Genomic DNA, 26,500 nt, shown 5'->3' with positions numbered 1-26,500 from the left:
TGCCCATCCCCTCATCCCCTACGAGTCACGGCAGCCTCATCCTGCACCCCCCGCCCAGGAGACATCCCCAGGTTTTAAGTGAAAACCACCAAAATATCCCAAAAGTATATGAATATAACCCCGAATCTGGGATCCATTACCCCAAGACAACCCCTAAACCTGATATTTTGCAGTACCTTGAGATCCCCTCACCCCCTCGCCTTGAGGGAGAGAAAGAACTGCCAGAAAAAGGAGTTTTGACTTAAATAATATTTTTTTCTTTGGTTTATATCTCATTTTTAATTTATACAATAAAAAAAATCACTTGATGGCACCCGGGGGCAGCAGATCCCTGAAGCGAAGGACGACGGCCGGGGCTCCGTCAGCACAGGAGGCACCAAAATCCGGAGGATTTGCCCCAAAAGGGCCGAGCGTGAGGTGAGGAGGGACAGGGGGCTTTGGCAAAGCTCGGGGGGGTCCTGTGTGACCCCCACCCCACCCCCCCATCCAGCCTTTTCTGCTGAAAAAAAGCCAAAAAAAGGGAAAAACCGGCGCGGGGTGGTTGAAGGCACTTGGAGGGTTCGGTCAGGCGAACATGGTGAGCTGGAGCCACTGCAGAGAAGGAGGAGGAGGAGGAGGGTGAGGGAGGAAGGGCAGCAGGAGAGGGTGAAGAAAGAGGGGGGAAAGCAAGAGAAGGAGGGAGAGGAGGAGAAAAAGGAGGAGGAGGAGGAGGAGGAAGGCCCTGATCTCCCCTGGTACCTGCAGCAGGTCGAACGTGACGACCCCGTCTTGGTCCACGTCCATGGCTTGGAAAAACCCTGAGGGGAGGGAAAGGGATTCTGGAAAATTCCATTTGTGAGGGAAAAGCGTGGTCGGGAAGGCTGGAATGGTTTGGGATTGGGGTGGGAGGGATGGTTTGGGATCATTGGGGATCTGGGAGGGATGGTGTGGGATTGGGTGGGAGGGATCATTTGGGATCACTGAGGGTTGAATAGGAGGGATGGTTTGGGATCATTTGGGATGGATTTGGATCATTTAGGATGGTTTAGGATCGGGGTGGGAAGGATTTGGGATCATTGGGGATCTGGGAGGGATGGTTTGGGATTGGGTGGGAGGGATCATTTGGGATCATTTGGGTTTACTCAGGATTGCATGGGAGGGATCATTTGGGATCATTTGGGTTTACTCAGGATTGCATGGGAGCGATGGTTTGGGATGGTTTGGGAGAGTTTGGGATGGTTTGGGAGGGTTTGGGATGGTTTGGGATGGTTTCGGATGGTCTGGGATGGTTTGGGATCATTTGGGATCATTTAGGATGGTTTGGGATGGTCTGGGATGGTCTGGGATGGTTTGGGGTGGTTTGGGATGGTCTGGGATCATTTGGGATGGTTTGGGAGGGTTTGGGGTGGTTTGGGATGGTCTGGGATCATTTGGGATGGTCTGGGATGGTTTGGGATGGTTTGGGATGGTCTGGGATTGTTTGGGATGGTCTGGGATGGTCTGGGATCATTTGGGATGGTCTGGGAGGGTTTGGGATGGTTTGGGATGGTCTGGGATCGTTTGGGATGGTCAGGGTTGGACAGGGGGGATGGTCTGGGATCATTTGGGATCCTTTGGGATGGTCTGGGATGGTTTGGGGTGGTTTGGGATCATTTGGGATCCTTTGGGATGGTGTGGGAGGGTTTGCTCGGGGCGCTCACTCACGGAACATGGTCTCCAGGCGCACGAGGCAGCAGACGAAGCTGTCGAAGTCCAGGGCCAGGTCGGGCTCGGCGTAGCGGGTGATGAGCAGCTCGTGCAGCCTCTTGTTCAGCCGGTACCCTGGGACAGGGGACAGGGCACAGGGCACAGCCCGGGGTCACCGGGGGGCCTGGGAGGGGTCCCGGGGGGTCACCGGGGGGTCCTGGGAGGGTCCCGGGGGTCACCTGCAGCCTCCAGGGCCAGGCGCAGCTCGTAGGCACTGATGGAGCCAGACTTGTCCAGGTCGAACTTGCGGAAGATGCTCTGGCAGGAACAGCCCCCCGAGGAGCAGGGGTCACCCAAAATACCCCCAATGTACCCCAAAATCCCCCCAGAGGAGCAGGGGTCACCCAAAACACCCCCAATGTACCCCAAAATCCCCCCAGAGGAGCAGGGGTCACCCAAAATCACCCCAGAGGAGCAGGGGTCACCCAAAATACCCCAAAATCCACCCCAAAGGAGCAGGGGTCACCCAAAATACCCCCAATGTACCCCAAAATCCCCCCAGAGGAGCAGGGGTCATCCAAAACACCCCCAAAATCCCCCCAAAGGAACAGGGGTCATCCAAAATACCCCAAAATCCACCCCAGAGGAGCAGCGGTCACCCAAAATACCCCAATGTACCCCAAAATCCCTCCCCAAAGAAACAGGGCTCACCCCTGAGACAGACCCCAAACCCCCCCAGAATGGGGGTCCCCCATGAGACAGACCCCAGACCCCCCCAGAATGGGGTTCACCCATGAGGACACACCCCAAACCCCCCCCCAGAATGGGGGTCCCCCCTGAGCCCGACCCCCAGCAGCCCCCAGACCCACCAGGTAGTTGCGGATGCGGTTCCAGAGCACGTTGAACTCCACCAGCCCCAGTTTCCCGTTCCCGTCTTTCTGGGGGAGGGGGTTAAGGAAAGGGGGGTCCCAGGGGTGCCCCCGAGCCCCCCCAGAGCCCCCAGGTTCAGGATACGTCCATCAGGTTCACCATGCTCCGGCAGGACTCCAGGCTGAAGCCCTTGGTGCGCAGATCCTTGTCTGCAATTGGCGGTTTTGGGGGTTAATGAGATGCTAATGAGGGGGGCGGGGTCAGTTGGGGCGGAACTCCCCCAGAGCCCGGCTCACGTTTGGCGATGATGCGGTTGAGGATGGTCTGGAGCTCGGTGACGCTGATCTCCAGGTCCTGGGGAGGGGACACGGGGGGGCCACGGCGTCACCGATGGGCGGTGACGTCATCGGCAGCCAGTGACGTCATCGGCAGCCAGTGACGTCATGGTTAACCAGTGATGTCATGGTTAAGCAGTGACGTCATTGTTAACCAGTGACGTCACGGTCAACCAATGACATCGTGGCCAACAAATGATGTCATGGCCAACCAATGATGTAATTGACAACCAATGACATCACTGCCAACCAGTAACATCACAGCCAACAAATGACACCATCACCATGTGATGTCATTGCTAACGAATGATGTAATGGCCAACCAATGATGTCATAGTGAACCAATGATGTAATGGCCAACCAATGATGTCATAGCCAACCAATGATGTCAGGGTCAACCAATGACATCACGGCCAACCAATGACTCCATCACCAAGTGATGTCATTGCTAACCAATGACATCATGGGCAACCAGTGATGTAATGGCCAACCAATGGTGTCATGGCCAACAAATGATGTAATTGACAGCCAATGGCATCACAGCAAACCAATGACACCATCACCAATAATGATGTCATTGGTAACCTATGGCATCACAGCCAACCTATGACATCACGGCCAACCAATGAGATCATCTATAACCAATGATGTCACCTCCAACCAATGACATCATGGCCAATGAATGATGTCATCTACAATCAATGACATCACGGCCAACCAACGACATCATCATCAACCAATGACGTCACCACCGACCCCTGAGGTCACAGCCAATCGCCACCGCTCCCTTACCGGCCCCGCCAGCTGCCTGAAGAGCTGCTTGAAGTTCTCATCGATTTCACTCTCCCTCAGCACTTTCTGGGGGGAAAAGCGGCCATTTTGGGAACCGCCCAAAGCGGCCATTTTGGGAACCTCCGAAAGCGGCCATTTTGGGAACCGCCCCGGGGGAAGAAGCGGCCATTTTGGGAACCGCCCCGGAGGAAGAAGCAGCCATTTTGGGAACCGCCCCACCCCGACACCCCGCCCACCCATCCTCCCATCCCCGGCTGACCTCGTCTGGCAGCGTGGCCTGGATCTTGTCGTCCATCTCCCTGCGGACAGACAGACAGACAGGCAGACACAGAGCGGGCGGAGCGCGGGCGCGGCCCTGGGCGGCGGCGGTGGCGCTTACTCGGTGCCGGCTTTCTTCTCGGAGAAGACGCGGAGCACGAAGTCGCCCTCCTTGTTGGGCTCGAAGGTGGAGGGCACCACGATGTACTCGCCGGGCGGCAGGCGGAAGCGCGTGCTCACCTCGCGCAGGTTGATGAACTGCTCGGAGCGCGCGCGCGACGCGTTGGCCAGGAAGAACTCCCGCTTCAGGTGCACGCCCGACCTCCCCACGTACTGCGGGCACCGGGGGGAAACGCTCCAGAACGGCCCCAAAAAGGGCCCCAAAAACGGCCCCGGGGGCGGCCTGCCCCGAAACGGCACCGCCGGCGCACGGAACCCACCTCGGGAGGGACCTGTGCGGAGAGAGGGGACCTTGGTTGGTGACAGGTGACACCAGGGAGCCCAGGTGACCCCAGTGAATGCCAGTTGACCCCGACGGACCATTGGTGACACCAGCTGAGACCAGCTGAGGCCAGCTCATGCTGGTTGGCCCCAGCTGATGCCAACAGACCCCAGGTGACTCTAGATGACCCCAGTTAGTGCCAGTTGGTCCCAGCTGAGCCCAACTGGTGCCAGTTGACCCCAGTTGACGGTGATTGACCCCAACTGATCCCAGCTGACCCCAGTTGATGCTGGTTGACCCCACTGGTGCCAGTTGACCCCAACTGATGGTGATTGACCCCAACTGATGCCGGTTGACCCCAGTTGATGGTGGTTGACCCCAACTGATGCCGGTTGACCCCAGTTGATGGTGGTTGACCCCAACTGATGCTGGTTGACCCCCGTCAAGGCCAGTTGACCCTAACTGACCCCGCTACCTCATAGACAGCGAATCCAATGGTCTCCATGTCCTTGCCGTAGCGGCGCTCGCGGCGCCGGTGCTTCTGCATCAGCGCCAGCAGGAAGCTGCAGCCCGGCTCACGCCCGCCGTCCTCGTCCCTGTCATCATCCACCTCCTCCAGCTGGATCTTGAACTGGGGGTTGATCCAGAACGTGGCTGCGGAGGGGGCAGAGGGGGCTCAGCGGGCGCCCGGCCCCGCGGGCCCGGGGCCGCCCCCCGGCGCGTACCGGGGTAGTTGCGGCAGCCGCCGGCGGTGCTGCCGCGCCGCCACGTCCCGTCGTAGAGCTGCGTGTTCCACTTGCGGAACTTGCGGGACTGCAGCGCGTCCGGGGTGAGGTTGCAGATCTCCAGGCGGGTGAACTCCCGCAGGAAATCCCGGAAGGACATCCTGCAGGAAGAGGCTGAGCTCGTCTCCAGGCTCGGAACGGGCGGGAAAAGGGGCTCGGGTTGGAGTTTCCCCTACCAGAATTCGCCGTCCTCCATCTTGACCATGAGCTGCTGGCGCAGCGCCGGCTCCACCGCGTGCCACTCGGCCGAGCTGCGGGGACAGCGGGGTCAGCAGGGCCCCGGCTCGTCGCCGCTAACGAGCCTGGCGCTAACGAAGCCTCACCCGTCGCTCCAGGCACCCGTCCACTCCACCTCTCCCCAGGGGTTGCGCATCCGGATGAGCTCCAGGGCCTGCCCGCGGTACGGGATCTGCGGACGGCGCCGTCAGGGCTCCGCCACCCAAAATTCACCGTTTCCCGCCCAAATTGGTGCCCGGCCTCACCTGCTTGGCACCGGTCACCGAGTAGGCGTGGCCCTTCACCAGCTTCTTGAAGGTCACCGCCTCCATGTCGAAGGCGCTTGTTATCTGCCAGGAGCCACCGCGGGTTACCCAGAGAAGGACCCCAAATCCCACAGATTTCCCCCCAAAACGCCCAGGGTGGCTCACATCGACCCCACATCCCGTTCGAGCAACATGAGAATGACCCCAAATCCTGCAGATTTTTCCCCAAAATGCCCAGGGTGGCTCACATTGATGGAGCAATGTGAGAATGACCCCAAATCCCGCAGATTTTCCCCCAAAACTCCCACTCCCGAGGTGGCTCACGTCAATGGAGCAACGTCCCCAAATCCCGCAGATTTTCCCCCAAAATGCCCGCTCCCACGGTGGCTCATGTTGATGGAGCAATGTGAGAATGACCCCAAATCCCGATGGAGCAACGTGAGAACAACCCCAAATCCCGCAGATTTCCCCCAAAACGCCCGTGGTGGCTCATGTTGATGGAGCAATGTGAGAATGACCCCAAATCCCGCAGATTTCCCCCAAACGCCCGCTCCCAGTGGCTCATGTCGATGGAGCAACGTGAGAACAACCCCAAATCCTGCTGATTTCCCCCCAAAACACCCCCTCCCGAGGTGGCTCACGTCGATGGAGCAACGACCCCAAATCCCGCAGATTTCCCCCAAAACGCCCGCTCCCGGTGGCTCACGTCGATGGAGCAACGACCCCAAATCCCGCAGATTTCCCCCCAAACACCCCCTCCCGGGGTGGCTCACGTCGATGGAGCAGCCCAGCAGGGAGCCGCGCTCCAGCGCCTTGAGGATGATCTGGTAGAGGTCGGCCGGGGGCCGGCGCAGGTCGAACCACTCGGTGACGCCGCCCGTGAAGTCCTCGAAGCCCTCGGAGGTGCTGCCGCCCGACAGAGCCTCGTAGCAGCCGTTGACCCTGTGCGCGACGAGCGGGGCGGTTTTTGGGGGATTCCGCCCCAAAACGGGGGCGCGGGGAGGGCGGGGAGGGGCCGCACTTGGCGTAGGCCTTTTCCAGCAGCGCGCTCCAGAACTCGGAGCCCTCGGCCGAGTGCACGAAGAGCAGCTTCCCGTCCTTGGTGGGCAGGAAATCGTCCACCACCACGTCCAGCCACTCGCCAAACTGCCAGATCTGGGCGGGGTGAGGAAGAGGAGGTGCCATGGTCATGCAGGGAGGGAGATTTTGGGGGAAAAACGCCCGGTTTGGGGTCCTGCAAAGCAGTGGAGAAGTGGAGGCGCCGCAACGGGAGGGGACGTGAGGAACTGGGTGGGAAAAGTAACTGGGAGTGCTCCCAAAATTGGGGGTGTGACAAAATGGTGGAGGGAACCCTTAAAACACTGGGGGTCACCCCAAAATTACAGAGTGAAGCCCCAAAACTGTGGGGGATCCCCTCGAAATGGTCAAGGAGAGACCTAAAAAGGTGAAGAAAGCCCCAAAATGGTGTGGGAACCTCTCAGAAGGACAAGAGGAGGCCTGAAGTGATGCTGGGAGCCCCAAAACTGTGGGGGATCCCCTTGAATGTTGAAGGGGAGGCCTAAAAAGGTGAAGAAAGCCCCAAAATGGTGTGGGAACCTCTCAGAAGGACATGAGGAGCCCTGAAGTGGCGCTGGGAGCCCCAAAGCGTTGGGGTTTGCCCTGGGAACGGCAGAGGGGAGCCCCGAGGCCGGGCCCGGCTGACCTGGAAGTGGAAGATGCCGGCGTAGCCCTGCTGGAAGCTCTGCCCGTGCGGCACCACGCGGTGCAGGAGCGTCTCGTTGAGCGTCAGCGAGGCGATGGCCGCCAGCAGCCAGCAGTCACCTGGGCAGCACCAAAACCACCCCAACCCCTGCAGAACCATCCCCCAGACCCCATAGGTTCGGGGCAAAGAAGGACAGAGACGGGGGATGGGGGTTTGGGGGGGATTTGGGGTTTTTGGGAGAGGATTTGGGGGTTTTGGGGGTGAAACAGGAAAAACGCACCCGGGATTTGAGGAAAAACCAGGGGGACGGGTGGTTTGCATGGGGATGGGGGTTTGGGGGGGATTTGGGTTTTTGGGGGGTGAAACTGGAAAAATGCACCCAGGATTTGGGGAGAAAATGGGGGGACAGGTGGTTTGCATGGGGATGGGGGTTTGGGGGGGATTTGGGTTTTTGGGGGGGGTTGGGGATTTGGGGGTTTTGGGGGTGAAACAGGAAAAACGGACCTGGGATTTGGGCGGAAAATGGGGGGGACGGGTGTTTTACATGGGGATGGGGGTTTGGGGAGGATTTGGGGTTTTTTGGGGGTGAAACAGGAAAAACGCACCTGGGATTTGGGGAACAACCAGGGGGATGGGTGGCTTGCATGGGGATGGGGGTTTGGGGGGGATTTGGGGGTTTTTAGGGGTGAAACTGGAAAAATGCACCCAGGATTTGGGGGGAAAATGGGTGGACGGGTGTTTTTCATGAGGATGGGGGTTTGGGGAGGATTTGGGGTTTTTTGGGGGTGAAACAGGAAAAATGCACCCAGGATGTGGGGGGAAATCAGGATTGAGATGCATGTTCCGCACATGGATGGGGTGTTTGGGGTAGAATTTGGGGTTTTGGGGGGAGAATTTGGGGTTTCCCCCCAGATTTGGAGTCCTGCCCGTGTCGGGTTGGAGGAATTGTGGTGAGTTGGGAGCGGCGCCGTTCTGGGGTAAAAAGCAGCAATTCCAGGGCAGAGAAGGGCACAGAGAGATCCCAAATCCCCACGGATTGGGGACCAAGGCCAGGGGGACGGGGGCAAAGGGGGATTCCTCACCCAGCGCTCCCTGGCAGATGTCGGTGCGCGTGGCGCCGTCCACGATGAACTGCGGGCGCGGGCACAGCTCCTGCCGAAAAACCCCAAAATCTGAGATAATTTGAGAGAATTGAGAAAACCACGGGGGTTTGGGGAGGGTGGGCAACCTGTGCCAGGGCCTCACCACCCTTCTGGTAACGAATTTCTGTCTAACACCCACCAGAAAAAACCTCTTTTCTTTCAATTTGAAATAATCCCCCTTAGTACAACCTTTGTCAGAGACTGTTCTTTGGAAGACAACTTGAGAATTTGGGGTTGGTTTTGGGGGGGTTTTTGTTTGTTTTTGTGGCTTCTTTTTATTTCATCGCTTTTCTGCTGCTGCTGGGGTTCATCTCCCAGACAGCGTTTCCAGGAATTGAACAGGAAGGGATTTCCAAATGGATTTTGGAAATTCCAATGGATTTGGAAGGGGTTTCCAAATGGATTTTGGAAATTCCAATGGACTTGGAAGGGACTTCCAAATGGACTTTGGAAATTCCAATGGATTTGGAAGGGGTTTCCAAATGGACTTTGGAAATTCCAATGGATTTGGAAGGGATTTCCAAATGGATTTTGGAAATTCCAATGGATTTGGAAGGGGTTTCCGAAGGGAATTCCCGTTTTGGAAGGGAAATCCATTTCCCAGTGAGCTCCCCGGGAAGGCGCCGGGAGCGGGGCCGCGCTCACCGTGGGCCTCTTCCACTGCACGCCGCGCGTCTTGGAGGAGCCGGGGCCCAGCTCGCGGAAGCCCAGGGAGGAGGCGGCCGGGGGGAAGGCGGGGTCCCGGAACAGGGCCCCGGAGCCGCGGCACTCCTGGAGCAGCCGCTCGAAGTCCTGGCCCAGGTAGCGCACGGCGTTGTCGTGGCGGCCCAGCCCCAGCTCCTTGGCGCGCTGGCGCCGCACCTGCGCCGAGACGCCCGTGCAGAACACCGGCACCACCGGCGGCTCCGCCATGGCCTGGGGGGAACACAGGGAGAGGGGATGGGATGGGAAATATGGGGGGAATTGGGGTCTGGATGGGAAATATGGGGGGAAATTGGGGTCTGGATGGGGGAAATGGGGGGAATTGGGTCTGGATGGGAAATATGGGGGAAATGGGGGGAAATTAGGATCTGGATGGGGAAATATGGGGGGAAATTGGGGTCTGGATGGGGAAATATGGGGGGAAATTGGGGTCTGGATGGGGATGGGGAAATATGGGGGGAAATTGGGGTCTGGATGGGGAAATATGGGGGGAAATTGGGGTCTGGATGGGGATGGGGAATATGGGGGGAAATTGGGGTCTGGATGGGGAAATATGGGGGGAAATTGGGGTCTGGATGGGGAAATATGGGGTCTGGATGGGGATGGGAAATATGGGGGGAAATTGGGGTCTGGATGGGGATGGGGGGTTGGGGGGGACTGGCGTGAAAACTGGAAAAACACACTCGGGATTTGGGGAAATGCAGGATTGAGATGTGCTCTGCATGGGGATGGGGGAGAATTTGGGGTTTTGGGGGGGATTTGGGGTTTTTAGGAGAGAATTTGGGGGTTTTGGGGGTGAAAACGGGAAAAACCCGCTCAGGATTCTGGGAAAAGCAGGATTGAGATATGCTCTGAACAGGGATGGGGGTTTGGGGGAGAATTTGGGGTTTTGGAGGGGGAATTTGGGGCTTTCCCCCAGATTTGAAGTTGTGCCCGTGTCAGCTTGGAGGAAATGGGGACACTTTTGGTGAGTTGAGGGTGAAGTTGTTCTGGGGTTAAAAAGCAGCAATTCCGGGGGCAGGGAAGGTCCCAGAGATCCCAAACCCTGGGGTTTCACCCCGAAATGGCCCTGCCAGGGTGAACTCCTGACAGTCCAGCCCCAAGGGCTGAGGAAACCGGGGGAAAGTGCCCCAAACTGGTCCTGCAGGTTGAGGTGGGGCCGCAGGCGTGGCCCCAGGGCCTTCCTCGAGCCCCGAGGAGGTTCATTAAGCATTGGGGTGCTTAATTAAGCACCAGGCACGTTAATTAAACGCTAATTAGAGCCACCAAGGAGTGACAGAGCCGTGACAGGGGTAGGGGCACTGCAGCCCCCCCAGATGAGGCCAAACACGGGGGTTCTGTCACCCCAAACCCCAGCACAGCCCGAGGGCCAGGGCCAGCCCAAACCCGGGGATTGCGTCCCAAAAATGCAGAAATTAACCCAAAAACGGGGCTGAGGGGGAGTCCAACCCTCCCTCCCGCCCAGGGGTCCCCAAAGTTCCCTGTGTCCCCTCTCTGACAGGGCCAGCTGCCCGTGCCCCCTCCCCACGTACGTTTTTGGGGTGCAGTTGGCAGAAATGGGCTCTTTTCACCCCGTTTTGGGGCCCCGCAGCCCCGGCGGGAGCTCAGCCGCCCCTCGGCTGGGCAGGAACCGCCTGATAAGAGCGAGAAAACCCCAAAGTGGTGAAAAGCACCAGAGTTCCAGGAAAAGCAGCGGCGCCCCCCATTCCCCAAAATCCCTTTTTTGGCCAAACCGCGGCTCGGGGCTGGGCTGGGCTGGGGGAGCCGCCCCCGCCCGTTCCCAGCTGCGGGAATTGCAGGGAGGAGGCCCCGGGGTGATTTTTGCCCGTTTCTGCGGGGTTTTGCCCCGATCCGGAGTTGTGTAAGCGCCGGGCACGCCGGGGTCCCGCTGTGTCACCGCTGTCCCCGCCTGTCCCCGGTGTCGCCTCCCGGGCCCGCTCCGTACCTCGGCTCTGCTGCGGGGGCGGCGCTCCCGGGATCGCCGCTTTCGGTTTTTTGGGGGGGAGAGAAAAAAGCAGCGGCAAAAGGGAAAATTCTCACCCCAAAGTTCCTGGAGCAGGAAGGCGAGGCCGCCCCCGCCCTCCCCCCCAGCCCGAGACTCCTCCCTGCGCCGCTCCCTCCCCAAGGGCGTGGGGAGGCACCGAGCGGTTTTGGGGGTGACTTTGGGGGGATTTTGGGGGGTTTGGGGCTGTTCGGGATCCTGCGGGGTTTGCACCGCATTGAGGGGGGAGGGGCGGGGGTGGGGCTGGACATGGGGGAGACATTGGGGGGGTGGGGAATAAGGGGGGGGGACACGGGGGGGACATCGGGGAGGAACATTGGGAGGGACATTGGGGGGGTGGGCAGGGGTGGGGAATGGGGGGGGACATTGCAGGGACAAGGGGGGGATGGACACGGGGGGACATTAGGGGGACATTAGGGGGGTGGGCAGGAACTGGGGGGGACATTAGGGGGATAAGGGGGAGAGGGACACAGGGGGACATCGGGGGGACATCGGGGGGACTGGACAGGGGTGGGACTTGTTGGGGGACATTGGGGGGGACAAGAGGGAGAGGGACACGGGGGGGCCGGGCAGGACAGGGACATGGGGGGGACATCGGGGGGTGGGGAGGGGATGGGACATTGGGGGGACATTGGGGAGATGGATATGGGGGGGACATTGGGGGGGACAAGAAGGAGATGGACAAGAGGGAGGTTGGGGGGACATTTGGGGGGATGGACACGAGGGGGAAATTGGGGGATGGGACATTGGGGGGACATCGGGGGTAGGGGGGGATACTGGGGGAACATTGAGGGGGTGGACATTGGGGAGGGGGAGGAATTGGGGGGGACATTGGGGGGATGAACATGGGGGTGGGGACATTGGGGGACATTGGGGGGATGGACACAGGTGGGGACATTGGGGGGTGTGGGGGACACTGAGGGGACACTGGGGGCACTGGCCAGGGTGGGACAAGGGGGCCATGGACACCCCCACCCCCAAGCCAGATCCCACTCCCCATTTTTAATTTGTTTTTCACCATTTTTCCCACAGGAAAAAAAATACGACGAAACCCCCAAAATTAAACATTTTTTAATATGTGTTGCCCATTTTCTACATTTTTTGCCCCATTTTCAACATTCCTCCCCCAGAAATGGGGCGGCAGGAGGGGCCTCGGGGAGAAAAGGAGCAATTCTGGGCAATTTGGAAGGGCTTGGGTGAGAAATAAAACAGAAATGGAAAAAAAAGGAGAAGATTTCACCCCAAAGCATCAGTTGGGATGGCAGGAAAGAGACACTTGAGAGCAAAAATGGGGTTGGGTTAAAAAACCCAAAATTGGTTGAGTAAAAACCAAAGAAAATGAACTGAGGGGGTGGCACAGCCCCAATTCCTGCAGGTTTTACCCCAAATCCGGTGGGGAGCAGCCCCAGGTCCAGGGGGTTTGGGACAAAACCAAAAAAACCCCAAATTTAGGGGAAAAAATAAAAAATAAAAAAAAAAAAAAAAGCAAAGCCCAGTTCTGGGCCAAGAGCAAAAAGGGGCCAAATTTAGGGTTAAAAAACACGAAAAAAGGGCCCAATTTGGGGTCAAACAAAAAAAAAGGCAAATTTCCACTGGAAAGGGCCCTAAATAAAAGGGAAATTCGGTCAAAGTTGCTGTAAAATTCCCAGTTTTGAGAATTTCTTTGCCCTGGCCCTGTCTGGGCTTTCAGGGTTATCCCAGGGTTGGTTTTGGGTGGGAATCAGGGGATTTTGGGTAATGGGATTTAGGGATTTTGGGTGGGAATCGGGGATTTTGGGTAAATCTGCAGCAATTTGGGAATGGGAATTGCAGGAGGACTCTGAGGGTTTGGGGTTTGACACCTTTGGGGTTAATTAGGGTTCCTCATTAGGGTTCCCTACTTCATTAATGGAGGCATTGCTTAATTAGCTCCCCCCACTTCATTAGCAAGAATATCCTAAGAACCCCCTGCTTCATTAGAGCCCCCTAGTTCATTACAGGGGCTTAATTAGGGACCCTCACTTAATTACTGAGGGTATCATTAAGACCCCTTCTTGATTAGGAGGTGTTAAGGCCCTAATTAACGCGGGGCTTCGTTAAGGCCCTAATTAAGGCAGGGCTTCGTTAAGGGCCTAATTAAGGACTCACGGGGCAGGGGATTCCATCGCTCAAGGGCAGCCAGCAGCGCCATGGCCAGCAGGTCCTGCAAAATGGGGTAAAAACAGCTGGTTTAGGTAAAAAACCAACTCAGTTCAGGCAAAAATGTTGTTTCTATTAAAAAGAAATAGAACAAAAAGTTGGTTTTGTTTGGCCTGACCTTGTCAGAGAGCCTGGAGAGAAACGTCGGCACCACGGTGTCTTCTTGAAGAGGAGAAAAACAATAAACAAATTAATTTTGGGGGAAAACCGCCTGGTTTGGGGGGTCTGGGATGTGAGGGGAGGGGATTTACCCAATTTGGACGGTACTTCACAGACCCCCAGAACAAGAATTAGCATTTAACCCCCTTAAAGCTCCAAGTGACCCCAAAAGCCCCCAAATCCAACCCTTTTTAATGCCTAAAAAGCGCGAAATCCCCCCAAAACCACAGCAAGCGTTCAACCCCAAAAGCTCAGAGTGAGCCCAGGTTTAACTCTGTCTCGTACCTCTCTGCCTCACTCATGCCGCAGGATTAAACGTTTCTCTGAAGTTTAACCCATCCTTCTTCGCTATATTTTAATAAAATTTAAAGTGCTGAATTGATTTTCTGCTGCCAAAAGAGGAAAAAGCGGCAAAATCCCCTCAGGAGCTGTGGGGCCTTCCCGCCTTTTTCCTTCGCCTCAGCGACGTTAGCCCCGCCCCTTCCCGGGGGCCGCCTCCTATAGGCCACGAGGTCAGGCCCCCAGCCAATCAGAAGGCAGATAATGACTAAGCCACGCCTCTCTCCTCAGTTTACGCGATATTAGCCAATCAGAGATGAGGCGCGCAAATGAGACGTCGCTGATTGGGTGAGTGCCGTGAGTGAGAAGTGTGAAGGGAGGGGCGGTTTGTGAGGGGTTGTGAGGGGAAGGGGATCGGGGAAGGCGCTGCGGACGCGAAGCATCGGGGGTGAAACGGGGAGAGGAAATAAACCCGGCTCGTGCTGGGCGGCCCCGCGGAGCTGAGGGCGTCTCTCCCCTCGCCCGCTCCGCCCCTCCCTTAGCAACAGCCGCCGGCCAAGCGGCGTCGCGAGGGGGATTTTTCTGATTGGCCGAGCCCCGCCACGCCCGGCCAATGAGCGCGAGCCACGGGACCCTGCGCGTCCCCGCCCATCCCCGCGCAGGCTGCGGGGCCGCTAGGAGCGTACCAAGTGCGGGCGTGCAGGGGGGGAGCTCAGCGGTTCGGGGTTTACGGGGGTCACGGCCCCACACAATCCCCGTTCAGGGGAGAACGAGGTGGCTCCTCAGGATCTCGGTAGGGAGAGGCTGCTCTGGGGAGCGAGGTGTGGAGAGCAGGCAGGGAGTGAACCACCCCCGATCTCCCCCCTGGACAGCGGGTGGTGCGGTCCGGGCGGAAGTGAGGTGTCGCGCGCTGAGGCGGTTCCGGTGTGGGAGCGGCCGGGACTGGGCTGGGGGGGCTGAGGCGGGGTCGGGCCCGGTGAGTCCTGGGGGCTCCGGGGGCGGCAGCGGCGCCCGGGGGCGGGCGGGGCACCGGGGCGGCCTCGGGAGGAACCGGGGGCAAAAGGCGGCTCGGGGGGAGCGGAGGGAACGGTGACAGTTGGGGTTCCGGGGGAGGAGGGGACGCGGATGTGAGGGGGGTGGGGGGGGCTGAGGGGCGTGAGGGGACATTGAGGGGGGACAGAGGGACAGGGAGGGGACAGACGGACAGGGAGAGGGACAGAAGGACACGTAGGGGGACAGACAGTGAGGGGGCAGACGGACATAATGGGAGCTGAGGGTTTGGGGACATGGGGGGGACAGAGGGACATGGAGGGGACAGACGGACAGAGGGACAGGTGCCACGGAGGTGCCACCTGGGCACAGGGCACCAGGTGCCAGCACACAGAATGGCGCTGGTCATGGCAGGAGCCTGATGGCTGATCCTGTGGTTAAATGTGGATTACTTTAAAGGTTAAATTTATTATTTTTGAGGTTAAATTTATTATTTTTGTGTGTCCCAGGCCGAGGCCATGCTGTGCACAGCCCTGGTCATGGCTGGCAGTTCATGGCTGATTTGGGGGTTATTTTTGGGGTTAAATCTCTGGTTTTTTGGCCATTTCAGGCCGAGGCCATGCTGTGCACAGCCCTGGTCATGGCTGGCAGTTCATGGCTGATTTGGGGGTTATTTTGGGGGTTAAATCTCTGGTTTTTGGCTGTCCCAGGCCGAGGCCATGCTGTGCACAGCCCTGGTCATGGCTGGCAGCCTGGCGCTCACCACGGCCGTGGTTGCCCATGCCTATTACCTGAAGCACCAGTTCTACCCCACCGTGGTTTACCTCACCAAATCCAGCCCCAGCATGGCCGTGAGTGCTTTGTTCTTTCTCAATCACCCCTAATTAACCCCTCATTAACCGACACCCTGCCTCACTTCTGCTTTTGGTGGTACTGAGGAGCTCCCCAAACCCCCTGGGGCAGCAGCGGGGCTGGTTCCACCCCATCCACCCCCCCAGGGTGGCTTTGGGGTACCAGAATCCCCCCGGGCTGTCCCCAAAATGCTCCCCGGGCTCTGTGGCCCTGCAGGTGCTGTACATCCAGGCCTTCGTGCTCGTGTTCCTGCTGGGCAAGTTCATGGGCAAGGTTTTCTTCGGGCAGCTGCGCGCGGCCGAGATGGAGGTGAGAGCTCTGGAGGCACTCTGGACTCCAAAAGGTCTTTGGGGCTGATTTAGGGGGGATTTTGGACTCCAAAAAGTCTTTGGGGCTGATTTAGGGGGAATTTTTGACCCCAGAAATTCTTTGGTGCTGATTTAGGGGGGGGGGGTTTGGTACCATTTGGGGGGATTTGTTGCTATTTGGAGAGGAATTTATGACCCCAGAAAATCTTTGATGCTGTTTGGGGGGAGAGAATTGATGCATTTTGGGGAAGGATTTTGAACCCCCAGGGGTTTTGGGGTGAATTTTGAACCCCCAGAGTCTTTGAGCCCAGTTTTGGGGTGAATTTTGAACTCCCAGAGTTTTTGGAGTGAATTTTGAACTCCCAGAGTTTTTGGGTCCCATTTTGGGGTGAATTTTGAATCTCCAGGGTCTTTGGGCTCCCTTTTGGGCTGAATTTTGAACCCCCAGGGTTTTTGGGCCCCGTTTTGGGGTGAGTTTTGAGCTCCCAGGGTTTTTGGGGTGAATTTTGAACCCCCCCAGAGTTTTTGGGGTGAATTTTGCACCCCCCCAGGGTTTTTGGGGTGAATTTTGAACCCCCCAGGGTTCCTGGGCCCCGTTTTGGGGTCCAGCTTGGGGGGCTCCCCTGCCTCTGTCCCTCAGCACCTCCTGGAGCGCTCGTGGTACGCGGTGACCGAGACCTGCCTGGCCTTCACCGTCTTCAGGGACGACTTCAGCCCGCGCTTCGTCGCCCTCTTCACCCTCCTCCTCTTCCTCAAGTGCTTCCACTGGCTGGCCGAGGACCGGGTGGATTTTGTGAGTGTTGGCAGCAGGGAAAACAGCTCAAAAACGGCCCAAAAAAACCCCAAATCCAGCCCAAAAAATCAGCCAGAGTCAATCCAGAACCTGCCTGAAAGCAGCCAAAAAATAACCCGAAACCAACCTAAAAATAACCCAAAATCAGCCTAAACCAGCCCAAAAATAACCTGAAACCAACCTAAAAATAACCCAAAATCAGCTTAAACCAGCCCAAAAATAACCTGAAACCAACCTAAAAATAACCCAAAATCAGCTTAAACTAGCCCAAAAATAACCTGAAATCAACGTAAACCAACCCAAAAATAACCCAAAATCAGCCTAAACCAGCCCAAAAATAACCCAAAATCAGCCTAAACCAGCCCAAAAATAACCCAAAATCGGCCTAAACCAGCCCAAAAATAACCTGAAATCAACGTAAACCAACCTAAAAATAGCCCAAAGTCAGCCTAAACCAGCCCCAAAATAACCCAAAATCAACGTAAACCAACCCAAAAATAACCCCAACTCAGTTCTAACCAGCCCTAAATCAGCCTTAACCAACCCAAACCCCCAAAATCAGCCCAAAACCACCCCACAAACAACCCAAAACCAGCCCAAACCCACCTGAAGTCAACCCTAAAAACAACCCAAACCCACCTCAAAATTCACCCAAACCCACCCTAAACCCACCCCGAAATCAACCCAAACCCCACATTTTTAATGGGAAATCTGCATTTTCCTCCCCACAGATGGAGAGGAGCCCCAACATCTCGTGGCTCTTCCACTTCCGCATCGTCTGTGAGTGCTCCTCATTTGCATCATTTTGGGGAACAACCCAAAAAAAACCCCAAAAACCCCAAAAAACGGCGCCAGGGCGGCCGCGCCTGCTGGGGCCTGATAACCCCAATTAGGCCAATCAGCAGCGCTTCGTTAACGAGGGGGGGCCGGGGGGGTTAATGAGCTCCGGGGAGGGAAAACAAGGCCCAGATCCAGGGCAAAATGGGCTGGAAAAATGGGATTTAGGGATTTACTGCCTGAAATGGGAACGATGGGATTTAGGGATGTGGTTCCCAAAACTGGGAAAAATGGGATTTAGGGATTTACTTCCCAAAATGGGAAAGTAAAAGAAAAGAAAAATGGGATTTAGGGATGTGGTTCCCAAAGTGAGAAAAATGGGATTTAGGGGTGTAATTCCTTCAATTTTTGAGGGAATTTTGGGGCTTTTTTGGGAATTTTGAGGGGCTGGGAGTGGAGGAATCTCCTAATTAAGCTCCTCATTAGTGCTGGGGTGTAGGACCCCCCCAGAGCTGCTCCTGAGGGTGGGATCCGTTCATTTTATGGGATCTGTTCATTTTTTGGGACCTGTTCATTTTTTGGGGTCTGTTTATCTTTTGGGACCTGTTCATTTTATGGGGTCTGTTAATTTTCTGGGGCTCGTTCATTTTTTGGGATCCGTTCATTTTATGGGATCTGTTGATTTTATGGCATCCATTCATTTTTTGGGACCCATTCATTTTATGGGATCTGTTCATTTTTTGGGATCTTTTGTTGATTTTTTGGGTATCCGTTCATTTTTTGGGGATCTTTTGTTGATTGTTCTGGGGTCTCCTCCCAGCCCTGATGTTCCTGCTGGGGATCCTGGATTTCCTCTTCGTCAGCCACGCCTACCACAGCATCCTGACCCGCGGCGCCTCCGTCCAGCTCGTCTTCGGCTTCGAGGTGCGTTGGGCTGGGGTCCTCAGGGGTCCCCATTGCCCCTCTCGGGGCGGGGGTGTCCCACCTGGGCCTGTCCCGTGTCCCCAGTACGCCATCCTGCTGACCATGGTGCTGACCATCTTCATCAAGTACGTGCTGCACTCCATCGACCTGCAGAACGAGAACCCCTGGGACAACAAGGCCGTGTTCATGCTCTACACCGAGCTCTTCACCGGTAACGGGGGGCCCGGTTAGGCCTTGCTTAACGAGGAGGTGTCGGGGGCGTGGGTTGGACAGCAAGGGGTCAAAGTCTTGGTGGGGCTGGGCTGGTCTGGATTGGTCAATGAAGAATCAAAGTCTTGGTGGGGCTTGGTTGGGTCTTCATTGGTCAATGAGGAGTCAAAGTCTTGGTGGGGCTGGGCCGGTCTGGGTTGGTCAATGAGGAGTCAAAGTCTTGGTGGGGCTTGGTTGGGTCTTGGTAGGGCTTGGTTGGGTCTTCATTGGTCAACAAGACTCAAAGTTTCGGTGGGGCTTGGCTGGTCTGGGTTGGTCAATGAAGAATCAAAGTCTTGGTGGGGCTTGGTTGGGTCTTGGCAGGGCTTGGTTGGGTCTTCATTGGTCAACAAGACTCAAAGTTTCGGTGGGGCTTGGCTGGTCTGGGTTGGTCAATGAAGAATCAAAGTCTTGGTGGGGCTTGGTTGATTTCATCGGCCAATGAAGAGTTGAAGTCTTGGTGTTCAACTGGTCTTGGTTGGTCAACAAGACTCAAAAGTCTTGGTGGGGCTTGGCTGGTCTGGGTTGGTCAATGAAGAGTCAAAGTCTTGGTAATGCTTGGTTGGGTCTTCATTGGTCAACAAAGACTCAAAAGTCTTGGTTTCCAACAGGTTCTTGTTCGTTAATGATGATCCAAAGTTCAACTGGTCTTGGTTGTCAACCAAAACTGGAGGTGTTGGGGGTGGCGGTTGGTAACAAAGAGTCAAAGTCCTGGTGGTGCTTGGTTGATCTTCATCGGTCAACGAAGAGTTGAGGTCTCGGTCTTCAGCTGGTCTTGGTTGATGACCAAAGACTCAAAGTTTTGGTTTCCAACGGGTTTTTGTTCATTAATGATGATCCAAAGTCCTGGTGTTCAGCTGGCCTTGGTGGTCAGTGAAAACTGGAAGTGTTGGTGGTGCTTGGCTGCTTTGGGTTGGTCTATGAAGACTCAAAGCTTTGGTGTCCTGCTGGGTTTGGGTTATTAACGAAGACTTGCAAGTGGTGGTGGTGCCCAGCTGGCCTTGGTTGGTCAACTGAGACCGGCTCAACTGTCCCAGAGTTGGCCCAGGTGGCTTTGGGGTCACATTTTGTCACCTGAGCTGTCCCAGAGTTGGCCCAGGTGGCTTTGGGGTCCCACCTGAGCTGTCCTGGAATGTTCCTCCAATGTTGCTCCGTGGTTGCTCCCCAGGGCTGATCAAGGTGCTGCTCTACATGGCCTTCATGACCATCATGATCAAGGTGCACACCTTCCCGCTCTTCGCCATCCGCCCCATGTACCTGGCCATGAGGTGAGGCCTCCCGCCTGGGATCCTGATCCTGCTTCTGATCCTGATCCCATCCTGATCCCGGTCCCGGTTCTGATCCTGATCCCGGTCCTGATCCCGATCCCATCCCGGTCCTGATCCTGGTTCTGATCCTGATCCTGATCCTGGTCCTGATCCCATCCTGATCCTGGTCCTGATCCCATCCTGATCCCAGTCCTGATCCTGATCCTGATCCTGATCCTGATCCCATCCTGATCCTGGTCCTGATCCCGATCCTGATCCTGATCCCGATCCTGATCCCATCCTGATCCTGATCCCGATCCCATCCTGATCCCGATCCTGATCCTGATCCCAATCCCAATCCCAATCCCATCCCCATCCATTCCCAATCTCGATCCTATCCCAATCCCATCCCATCCCAATCCTGATCCCATCCCAATCCCATCCCAGCCCCACTCCAACCCCGTTTTCCCCCCAGGCAGTTCAAGAAGGCCGTCACCGACGCCATCATGTCCCGCCGGGCCATCCGCAACATGAACACGCTGTGAGTGCCCCGCTTCCTCCAAAAACCCCAAATTGCCCCAAAACCCTGTGCGATCCACCCCAAAACCCCAAATCGCCCCAAAACCCTGTGCAATCCACCCCAAAACCCTGTGCAATCCACCCCAAAACCCCAAACCGCCCCAAAACCCTGTGCAATCCACCCCAAAACCCTGTGCAATCCACCCCAAAACCCCAAATTGCCCCAAAACCCTGTGCGATCCACCCCAAAACCCCAAACCGCCCCAAAACCCTGTGCAATCCACCCCAAAACCCCAAATCCTGGGAAATCCCTGCATTCATCCGTCCTAAATCCTCAGCTGTGGGATTTTGAGGACCAGCTGTGGGATTTGGGTCCAGCTGTGGGATTTTGGGTCCAGCTGTGGGATTTTGGGACCAGCTGTGGGATTTTGGGACCAGCTGTCGGTTTTGGGTCCAGCTGTGGGATTTTGGGTCCAGCTGTGGGATTTGGGGCTCTCCTGGCCCAGGTACCCCGACGCCACGGCCGAGGAGCTGCAGGCCATGGACAACGTGTGCATCATCTGCCGCGAGGAGATGGTGACGGGCGCCAAGCGCCTGCCCTGCAACCACATCTTCCACACCAGGTGCTCCTCCTGCCCGGGGACGGGGGCTCTGGGGGCTTTGGGGGGGTTTTGGGGGGTCACTGCTGCAGCTCTGCTGGCCTGCAGTGGCAATCCTGATCCTGATCCCAATCCTGATCCAAATTCTGATCCCAATCCTGATCCCAGTCCTGATCCTGATCCTGATCCCGATCCAAATTCTGATCCTGATCCAAATTCTTATCCAAATTCTGATCCCGATCCTGATCCCAATCCCAATCCTGATCCTGATCCTGATCCCGATCCTGATCCCAATCCCGATCCTGATCCCAATCCCGATCCCAATCCCGATCCTGATCCCGATCCTGATCCTGATCCCAGTCCTGATCCCGATCCTGATCCTGATCCTGATCCCAATCCCGATCCCGATCCTGATCTCAGCTCCCTGCGCTCGCTCCTGGTTCCAGCGGCAGCAGACCTGGGGGCCAACAATGAAACGAGGGGCATTAATTAACGGGTTAATTACGGCCAGGGGAATAAAGCAGCGGGGTTTTGGGGTTTTTGCTAATGAAGGCGTTAATGAAGAAGGCGCTAATGAAGGCGCTAATGAAGGCGTTAATGCCCCGCAGCTGCCTGCGCTCCTGGTTCCAGCGGCAGCAGACGTGCCCCACGTGCCGCATGGACGTGCTCAGGGCCTCGCTGCCCCCGCAGCCGCCCCCGGAGGCGCCGGCACCGGCACCGGCAGCGCCGGCACAGCCCCCGAACTGTGAGTGGGACAGACGGACAGGGAGGGGACAGGGGGACAGGGACCCCAAACTGTGAGTGGGACAGGCGGACAGGGAGGGGACAGACGGACAGACAGGGGACAGAGGGACAGGGACCCCAAACTGTGAGTGACCAGTGCCGGAGGGACAAAGGGACAGGGAGGGACAAAGGGACAGGGAGGGAGAGGCCCCAGGGCAGCCTGGGCTGTTCCCATGGGGGTGTTTCCACTTGGGACATCCCCCGGTGACGTCCCCACGAGGGACATTCCAGCCTTTCCCCCTGTGGTGCCCCCGCTCCCTTTGGGGTCGGGATTTGGGAATTCCGGCTCTTGGCACATTCCCCTGTTCCCTTTGGGGTTGGGATTTGGGAATTCCGGCTCTTGGCACATTCCCCCGTTCCCTTTGGGGTTGGGATTTGGGAATTCCGGCTCTTGGCACATTCCCCCGTTCCCTTTGGGGTCGGGATTTGGGAATTCCGGCTCTTGGCACATTCCTCTGTTCCCTTTGGGGTCGGGATTTGGGAATTCCGGCTCTTGGCACATTCCCCTGTTCCCCATGGGGCCGGGATTTGGGAATTCCAGCTCTTGGCACATTCCCCTGCTCCCTTTGGGGCCGGGATTTGGGAATTCCTCTCTCTGAGCTCTGCCCTGTCCCCGCAGTTCCCCAGGGGCTGCTGCCCCCGTTCCCCCCGGGGATGTTCCCGTTCTGGCCGCCCGTGGGGCCCTTCCCGCCCGGCCCCGCGGCCCCGGCCCCGCCTGGGACTGACGGAGCTGCTGCGGCTGCTGGGGCTGCTCCCGGTGAGTGCGGCCTGGAGCCCATCCCACATCCCATCCTGGATCCCAGCCTGAATCTCAGCCTGAATCCCATCTGAATCCCTTCCCAAATCCCAGCCTGAATCTTACCCTGAATCCCAGCCTGAATCCCATCCCAAATCCCAGCCCGAATCCCAGCCTGAATCCTACCCTGAATTTCAGCCTGAATCCCATCTGAATCCCAGCCTGAATCCCACCCCAAACCCCATTTCCTACCCCAAACCCCCATTCCCACCCCAAGCCCCATTCCCACCCAAGCCCTCTCTGTCCCGCAGGTTCCCGTCCCGGTTCCGGTCCCGGTTCTGGTCCCGGTTCTGGTTCCGGTCCCGTTGCCGGCGCTGCGGGGTCGGAGCCGGGCGGGGCTGGGGCGGTGCCGGGGCTGCCGCTGCCCCCGCCCTGGGTGGGGATGCCCTGGCCCCCGCTCTTCGGTAGGGTTGGGGTTGGGGTGGGGATTGGGATTGGGATTGGGATTGGGATTGGGGGATTGGGATTGGGATTGGGGGATTTGGGATCTGGGGGGGGGGGGGGTCCCAGGACTGGGATTTTGGGGATTTGGGGTTTGGGAGTTTGATGGACCCCACACCCCCATTGCCCAGGGGTGCCCCCCATGCCGGTGATTTGGGGTTTGGGGATTTGGGGGTTTGAGGATTTGGGGTTTGGGGATTTGGGGTTTGAGGATCCCAGGTTGAACCCCTCACCCCTGTTCCCCAGGGGTGCCCCCCATGCCAGTGATTTGGGGTTTGGGATTTGGGGTTTGGGGATTTGATGGAGCCCATGTCCCCCATTGCCCAGGGGTGCCCCCCATGCCGGTGATTTGGGGTTTGGGGTTTGGGGATTTGGGGATTTGGGGTTTGGGGATTTGATGGACCCCCCATTGCCCAGGGGTGCCCCCCATGCCGGTGATTTGGGATTTGGGGATTTTGGGGATTTGGGGTTTGTGGATTTGATGGACCCCTTGTCCCCCATTGCCCAGGGGTGCCCCCCATGCCGGTGCCCCCCGCCGGCTTCGCGGGGCTGACGGAGGAGGAGCTCCGGGCCATGGAGGGGCACGAGCGGCAGCACCTGGAGGCGAGGCTGCAGTGCCTGCACAACATCCACACCCTGCTGGACGCTGCCATGCTCCAGATCAACCAGTACCTGGGGGTGCTGGCCCAGATCGGGTACTGGGAGCACTGGGAGGGACTGGGAATGGACTGGGAGGGACTGGGATGGACTGGGAATGAACTGAGAATGACAGATCGACCAGTACCTGGGGGTGCTGGCCCAGATCGGGTACTGCGAGCACTGGGAGGGACTGGGAATGGACTGGGAGGGACTGGGATGGACTGGGAGGGACTGGGAGGGACTGGGATGGACTGGGAATGGACTGGGAAGGACTGGGAATGGACTGGGATAAACTGGGATGGACTGGGGGGGACTGGGATGGACTGGGAATGAACTGAGAATGACAGATCGACCAGTACCTGGGGGTGCTGGCCCAGATCGGGTACTGGGAGGGACTGGGATGGACTGGGAGGGACTGGGAATGGACTGGGATGGACTGGGATAAACTGGGAGGGACTGGGAGGGACTGGGATGGATTGGGAGCACTGGGAGGGCTCGGTGCTGCCCATCCCATCCCATCCCATCCCATCCCATCCCATCCCCCCCACTCTGGGGTGACTCTGGGATCCCCCCCAGGACCCCCCGGCCGCCCCCCCCCCGTGAGACCCCCCCGGAGGAGCCCCCGGCCCCGGGACCCCCGGGAGGCACCGGAACCAACGGAGGCAGCGGTGAGAGAGGAGCCCCGAACTGGGGTGAACTGGGCTGAACTGGGTGAACTGGGATGGACTGGGGTGAATTGGGGAGGACTGGGGGTGAACTGTGGCTAAACTGATGCTGAACTGGGTCAAACTGGTGCTGAACTGGGGCTGAAATGGTGCTGAACTGGGTTAAACTGGTCCAAACTGCCTGTGCCCTGTGTTAACCTGGTTTAGACCGGTTCTGCACGGGTCCAAACTGGTTTAAACTGGTGCAGACTGGTTCTGCACTGGTGCAGACCGGCCGTCCCTGGTGTGTCCCGCAGATGCGGCCCCGGCTGAGGATGAGGAGGACGCGGCCGAAGGCGCCGAGCCCGGGGAGGGCCCCGAGCCCCAGGAGGGCCCCGACACGGCCGAGCTGCGGCGGCGGCGCCTGCAGAAGCTGGGGACCCCCCCCCACTGACCGGGACCCCCCAAAACCGACCCGGGACCCCCCAAAACTGAACCGGGACCCCCAAAACTGAACCGGGACCCCCCCCCCACTGACCGGGACCCCCCCCCCACTGACTGGGACCCCCCAAAACTGAACTGGGAACCCCCCCAAAACCGACCTGGGATCCCCAAAACCGACCTGGGACCCCCCCCAAAACTGACCTGGGACTCCCCCCCCCCACCACTGACCAGGACTCCCCAAAACCGACCCAAAATCTCCCCCGGGACCCCCCCAAAACTGACCCAGGACCCCCCAAAACTGACCGGAAAACCCCCCCAGGACCCTCCCCACTGACCAGGACCCCCCAAACTGACCCGAGATCCCCCCAGGATCCCCCCCTCACCTCCCCCCTCCCCAATTTCCACTGAAATTCCCGGCTGGAAGCGAATCCCCGTCCCCTTGGTGACCCCAGCCCCATTTCCCCAGCCCCTGACCCCGTTTCCCTCTGGTTTTCTCCAGTTTTTCCCATTTTCCCCCATTTTTTCCTCGTTTTCCCTCATTTTTTCCCAATTTCCCCCCAATTTTCCCTCAACTTTTCCCCATTTTCCTCAATTTTCCCCAATTTTCCCCCAATTTTTCCCCAATTTCCCCCCACTTCCCCCCTTTTTTTCCCAATTTCCTTCCATTTTTCCTCATCTCCCCTATTTTTCCTCCTTTTCCCTCAATTTTTTCCCAATTTCTCCCCATTTTTCCCCATTTCCCCCCAATTCTCCCTCTCCCCCAAGCCAGGGTCGGGTCCTTGTTGTCCCCTGGGGTTTTGGGGTCCCCCTTGGGAATTTTGGGGGAAATTCCCCAATTTTGGTGCCCCCACCCCCCGGATTTGGGTCCTGCCCGTGGGAATTTCAGAATTTTCCCGGGAATTTGGGAATTTTTCGGTCCCCTCTGTGGAATTTCGGGGTTCCCCTGGAATTTTGGGAATTCTGCCCCCCCCCCCCCCATTAACAGTATTAACCCCAAACTCCGCCCCCCGGTCCCAAACTGGTCTGTACTGGTTTGTACTGGTGGGGGTCGCAGTTTCTTGCTGACTTTTGCCCAATTCCGGGCGCTTTTGGCCCAAATCCCGCCGCGGTTCCGGGCCGGCCGCGCCCCCAGTGCCTCTGGAACCCCAAATTCTCAGGGAAAAACCAAAACTCCAAAACCCTGCGGCCGGAATCGACGGAAACGGCGCCTTTTGCACCCAAACGGGGGCTGGGGTGGGGGAGTTTTGGGGCAAAAAGGAGCCAAATTGGGATTTTCAGCTTTGAGGCAGATTTTTTTTCTTTTCTCCTTTCATTTTTTCGGGTGATTTTAGCCCCAGCTTGAGTGGCTTGATGAGGAATTTGGCAATAACGAAGCGGCGCTGCTTTGGGGACTTGATTTGAACCCTTCCGTGTTGGTTTTTTTTTAACCCATTTTGAGCCAAAATCATCATTTCTTTTGGGTCTGTTTGAGGTTTTTTTTTTTTTTGGGTGGATTCCTTCAAAATCGCCTCATTTTGGGGTGAAGCCACGCGGAGGGAGAGGGATGGTTCTGGGGGGGCGCTGGACCCCCAAAATCGCTCCTTTTCCCCCCGAAGCGGTGGCGGAATTATTTAATTTGTAAATAATGTACAAATTTTTACCAGCTCCGGTGTAAATACAAAATAAAAATTGCAGTAAAGCTCGGCTCCTCCCGCCCGCCAGG

General features: G+C 57.5%; 2 protein-coding genes and 1 long non-coding RNA gene across 10 annotated transcripts; 1 reads left to right on the top strand and 2 right to left on the bottom strand.

Annotated features, from left to right (window-relative positions):
• Positions 1-234: 234 nt before the first annotated feature.
• Positions 235-14,317, bottom strand: CAPN1 (calpain 1). 8 transcript variants are annotated; one of them, XM_071419825.1, is made up of 25 exons: positions 13,800-14,317; positions 13,474-13,517; positions 13,305-13,359; positions 10,708-11,159; positions 9,119-9,388; positions 8,414-8,483; positions 7,332-7,450; positions 6,651-6,784; positions 6,403-6,571; positions 5,630-5,713; positions 5,471-5,556; positions 5,324-5,398; positions 5,088-5,248; positions 4,838-5,016; positions 4,361-4,372; positions 4,042-4,253; positions 3,922-3,961; positions 3,663-3,728; positions 2,832-2,889; positions 2,680-2,744; positions 2,535-2,603; positions 1,905-1,983; positions 1,684-1,800; positions 739-797; positions 235-591 (listed from the first exon to the last, which is right to left on the bottom strand). In XM_071419825.1, exons 5-25 carry the CDS (start codon positions 9,383-9,385, stop codon positions 565-567), a joined length of 2,148 nt encoding a protein of 715 aa, XP_071275926.1. In that variant the 5' UTR covers positions 9,386-9,388; positions 10,708-11,159; positions 13,305-13,359; positions 13,474-13,517; positions 13,800-14,317; the 3' UTR covers positions 235-564. The 8 variants fall into 8 exon arrangements, with proteins under 8 accessions (XP_071275926.1, XP_071275923.1, XP_071275927.1 ...); XM_071419822.1 differs by lacking the exon at positions 4,361-4,372 and having other exon boundaries at positions 4,826-5,016; positions 10,708-10,809; positions 11,121-11,159; positions 13,800-14,315; XM_071419826.1 differs by lacking the exon at positions 4,361-4,372 and having other exon boundaries at positions 4,826-5,016; positions 11,121-11,159; positions 13,800-14,316.
• A 241-nt stretch (positions 14,318-14,558) lies between these two features.
• SYVN1 (synoviolin 1) lies at positions 14,559-26,476 on the top strand. The gene is made up of 16 exons (XM_071419820.1): positions 14,559-14,769; positions 15,494-15,634; positions 15,852-15,944; positions 16,584-16,736; positions 17,468-17,516; positions 18,334-18,437; positions 18,522-18,648; positions 19,855-19,954; positions 20,409-20,474; positions 20,959-21,075; positions 21,660-21,796; positions 22,454-22,591; positions 22,882-23,034; positions 23,580-23,766; positions 24,287-24,378; positions 24,672-26,476. Exons 2-16 carry the CDS (start codon positions 15,503-15,505, stop codon positions 24,806-24,808), a joined length of 1,785 nt encoding a protein of 594 aa, XP_071275921.1. The 5' UTR covers positions 14,559-14,769; positions 15,494-15,502; the 3' UTR covers positions 24,809-26,476.
• LOC139586460 (uncharacterized) lies at positions 19,038-19,940 on the bottom strand. The gene is made up of 3 exons (XR_011677796.1): positions 19,804-19,940; positions 19,687-19,760; positions 19,038-19,159 (listed from the first exon to the last, which is right to left on the bottom strand). It is a non-coding gene; the product is annotated as an uncharacterized lncRNA (long non-coding RNA).
• Positions 26,477-26,500: the final 24 nt, after the last annotated feature.

This window comes from Agelaius tricolor, unplaced genomic scaffold, assembly GCF_023055355.1.
Source record: "Agelaius tricolor isolate 1412-34295 unplaced genomic scaffold, bAgeTri1.0.p SCAF_118, whole genome shotgun sequence".
In the NCBI taxonomy this organism is placed as follows: Eukaryota; Metazoa; Chordata; class Aves; order Passeriformes; family Icteridae; genus Agelaius; species Agelaius tricolor.
The sequence above is the reverse complement of the archived record's forward strand: the minus strand, read 5'-3'. Positions and strand labels throughout refer to the sequence as shown.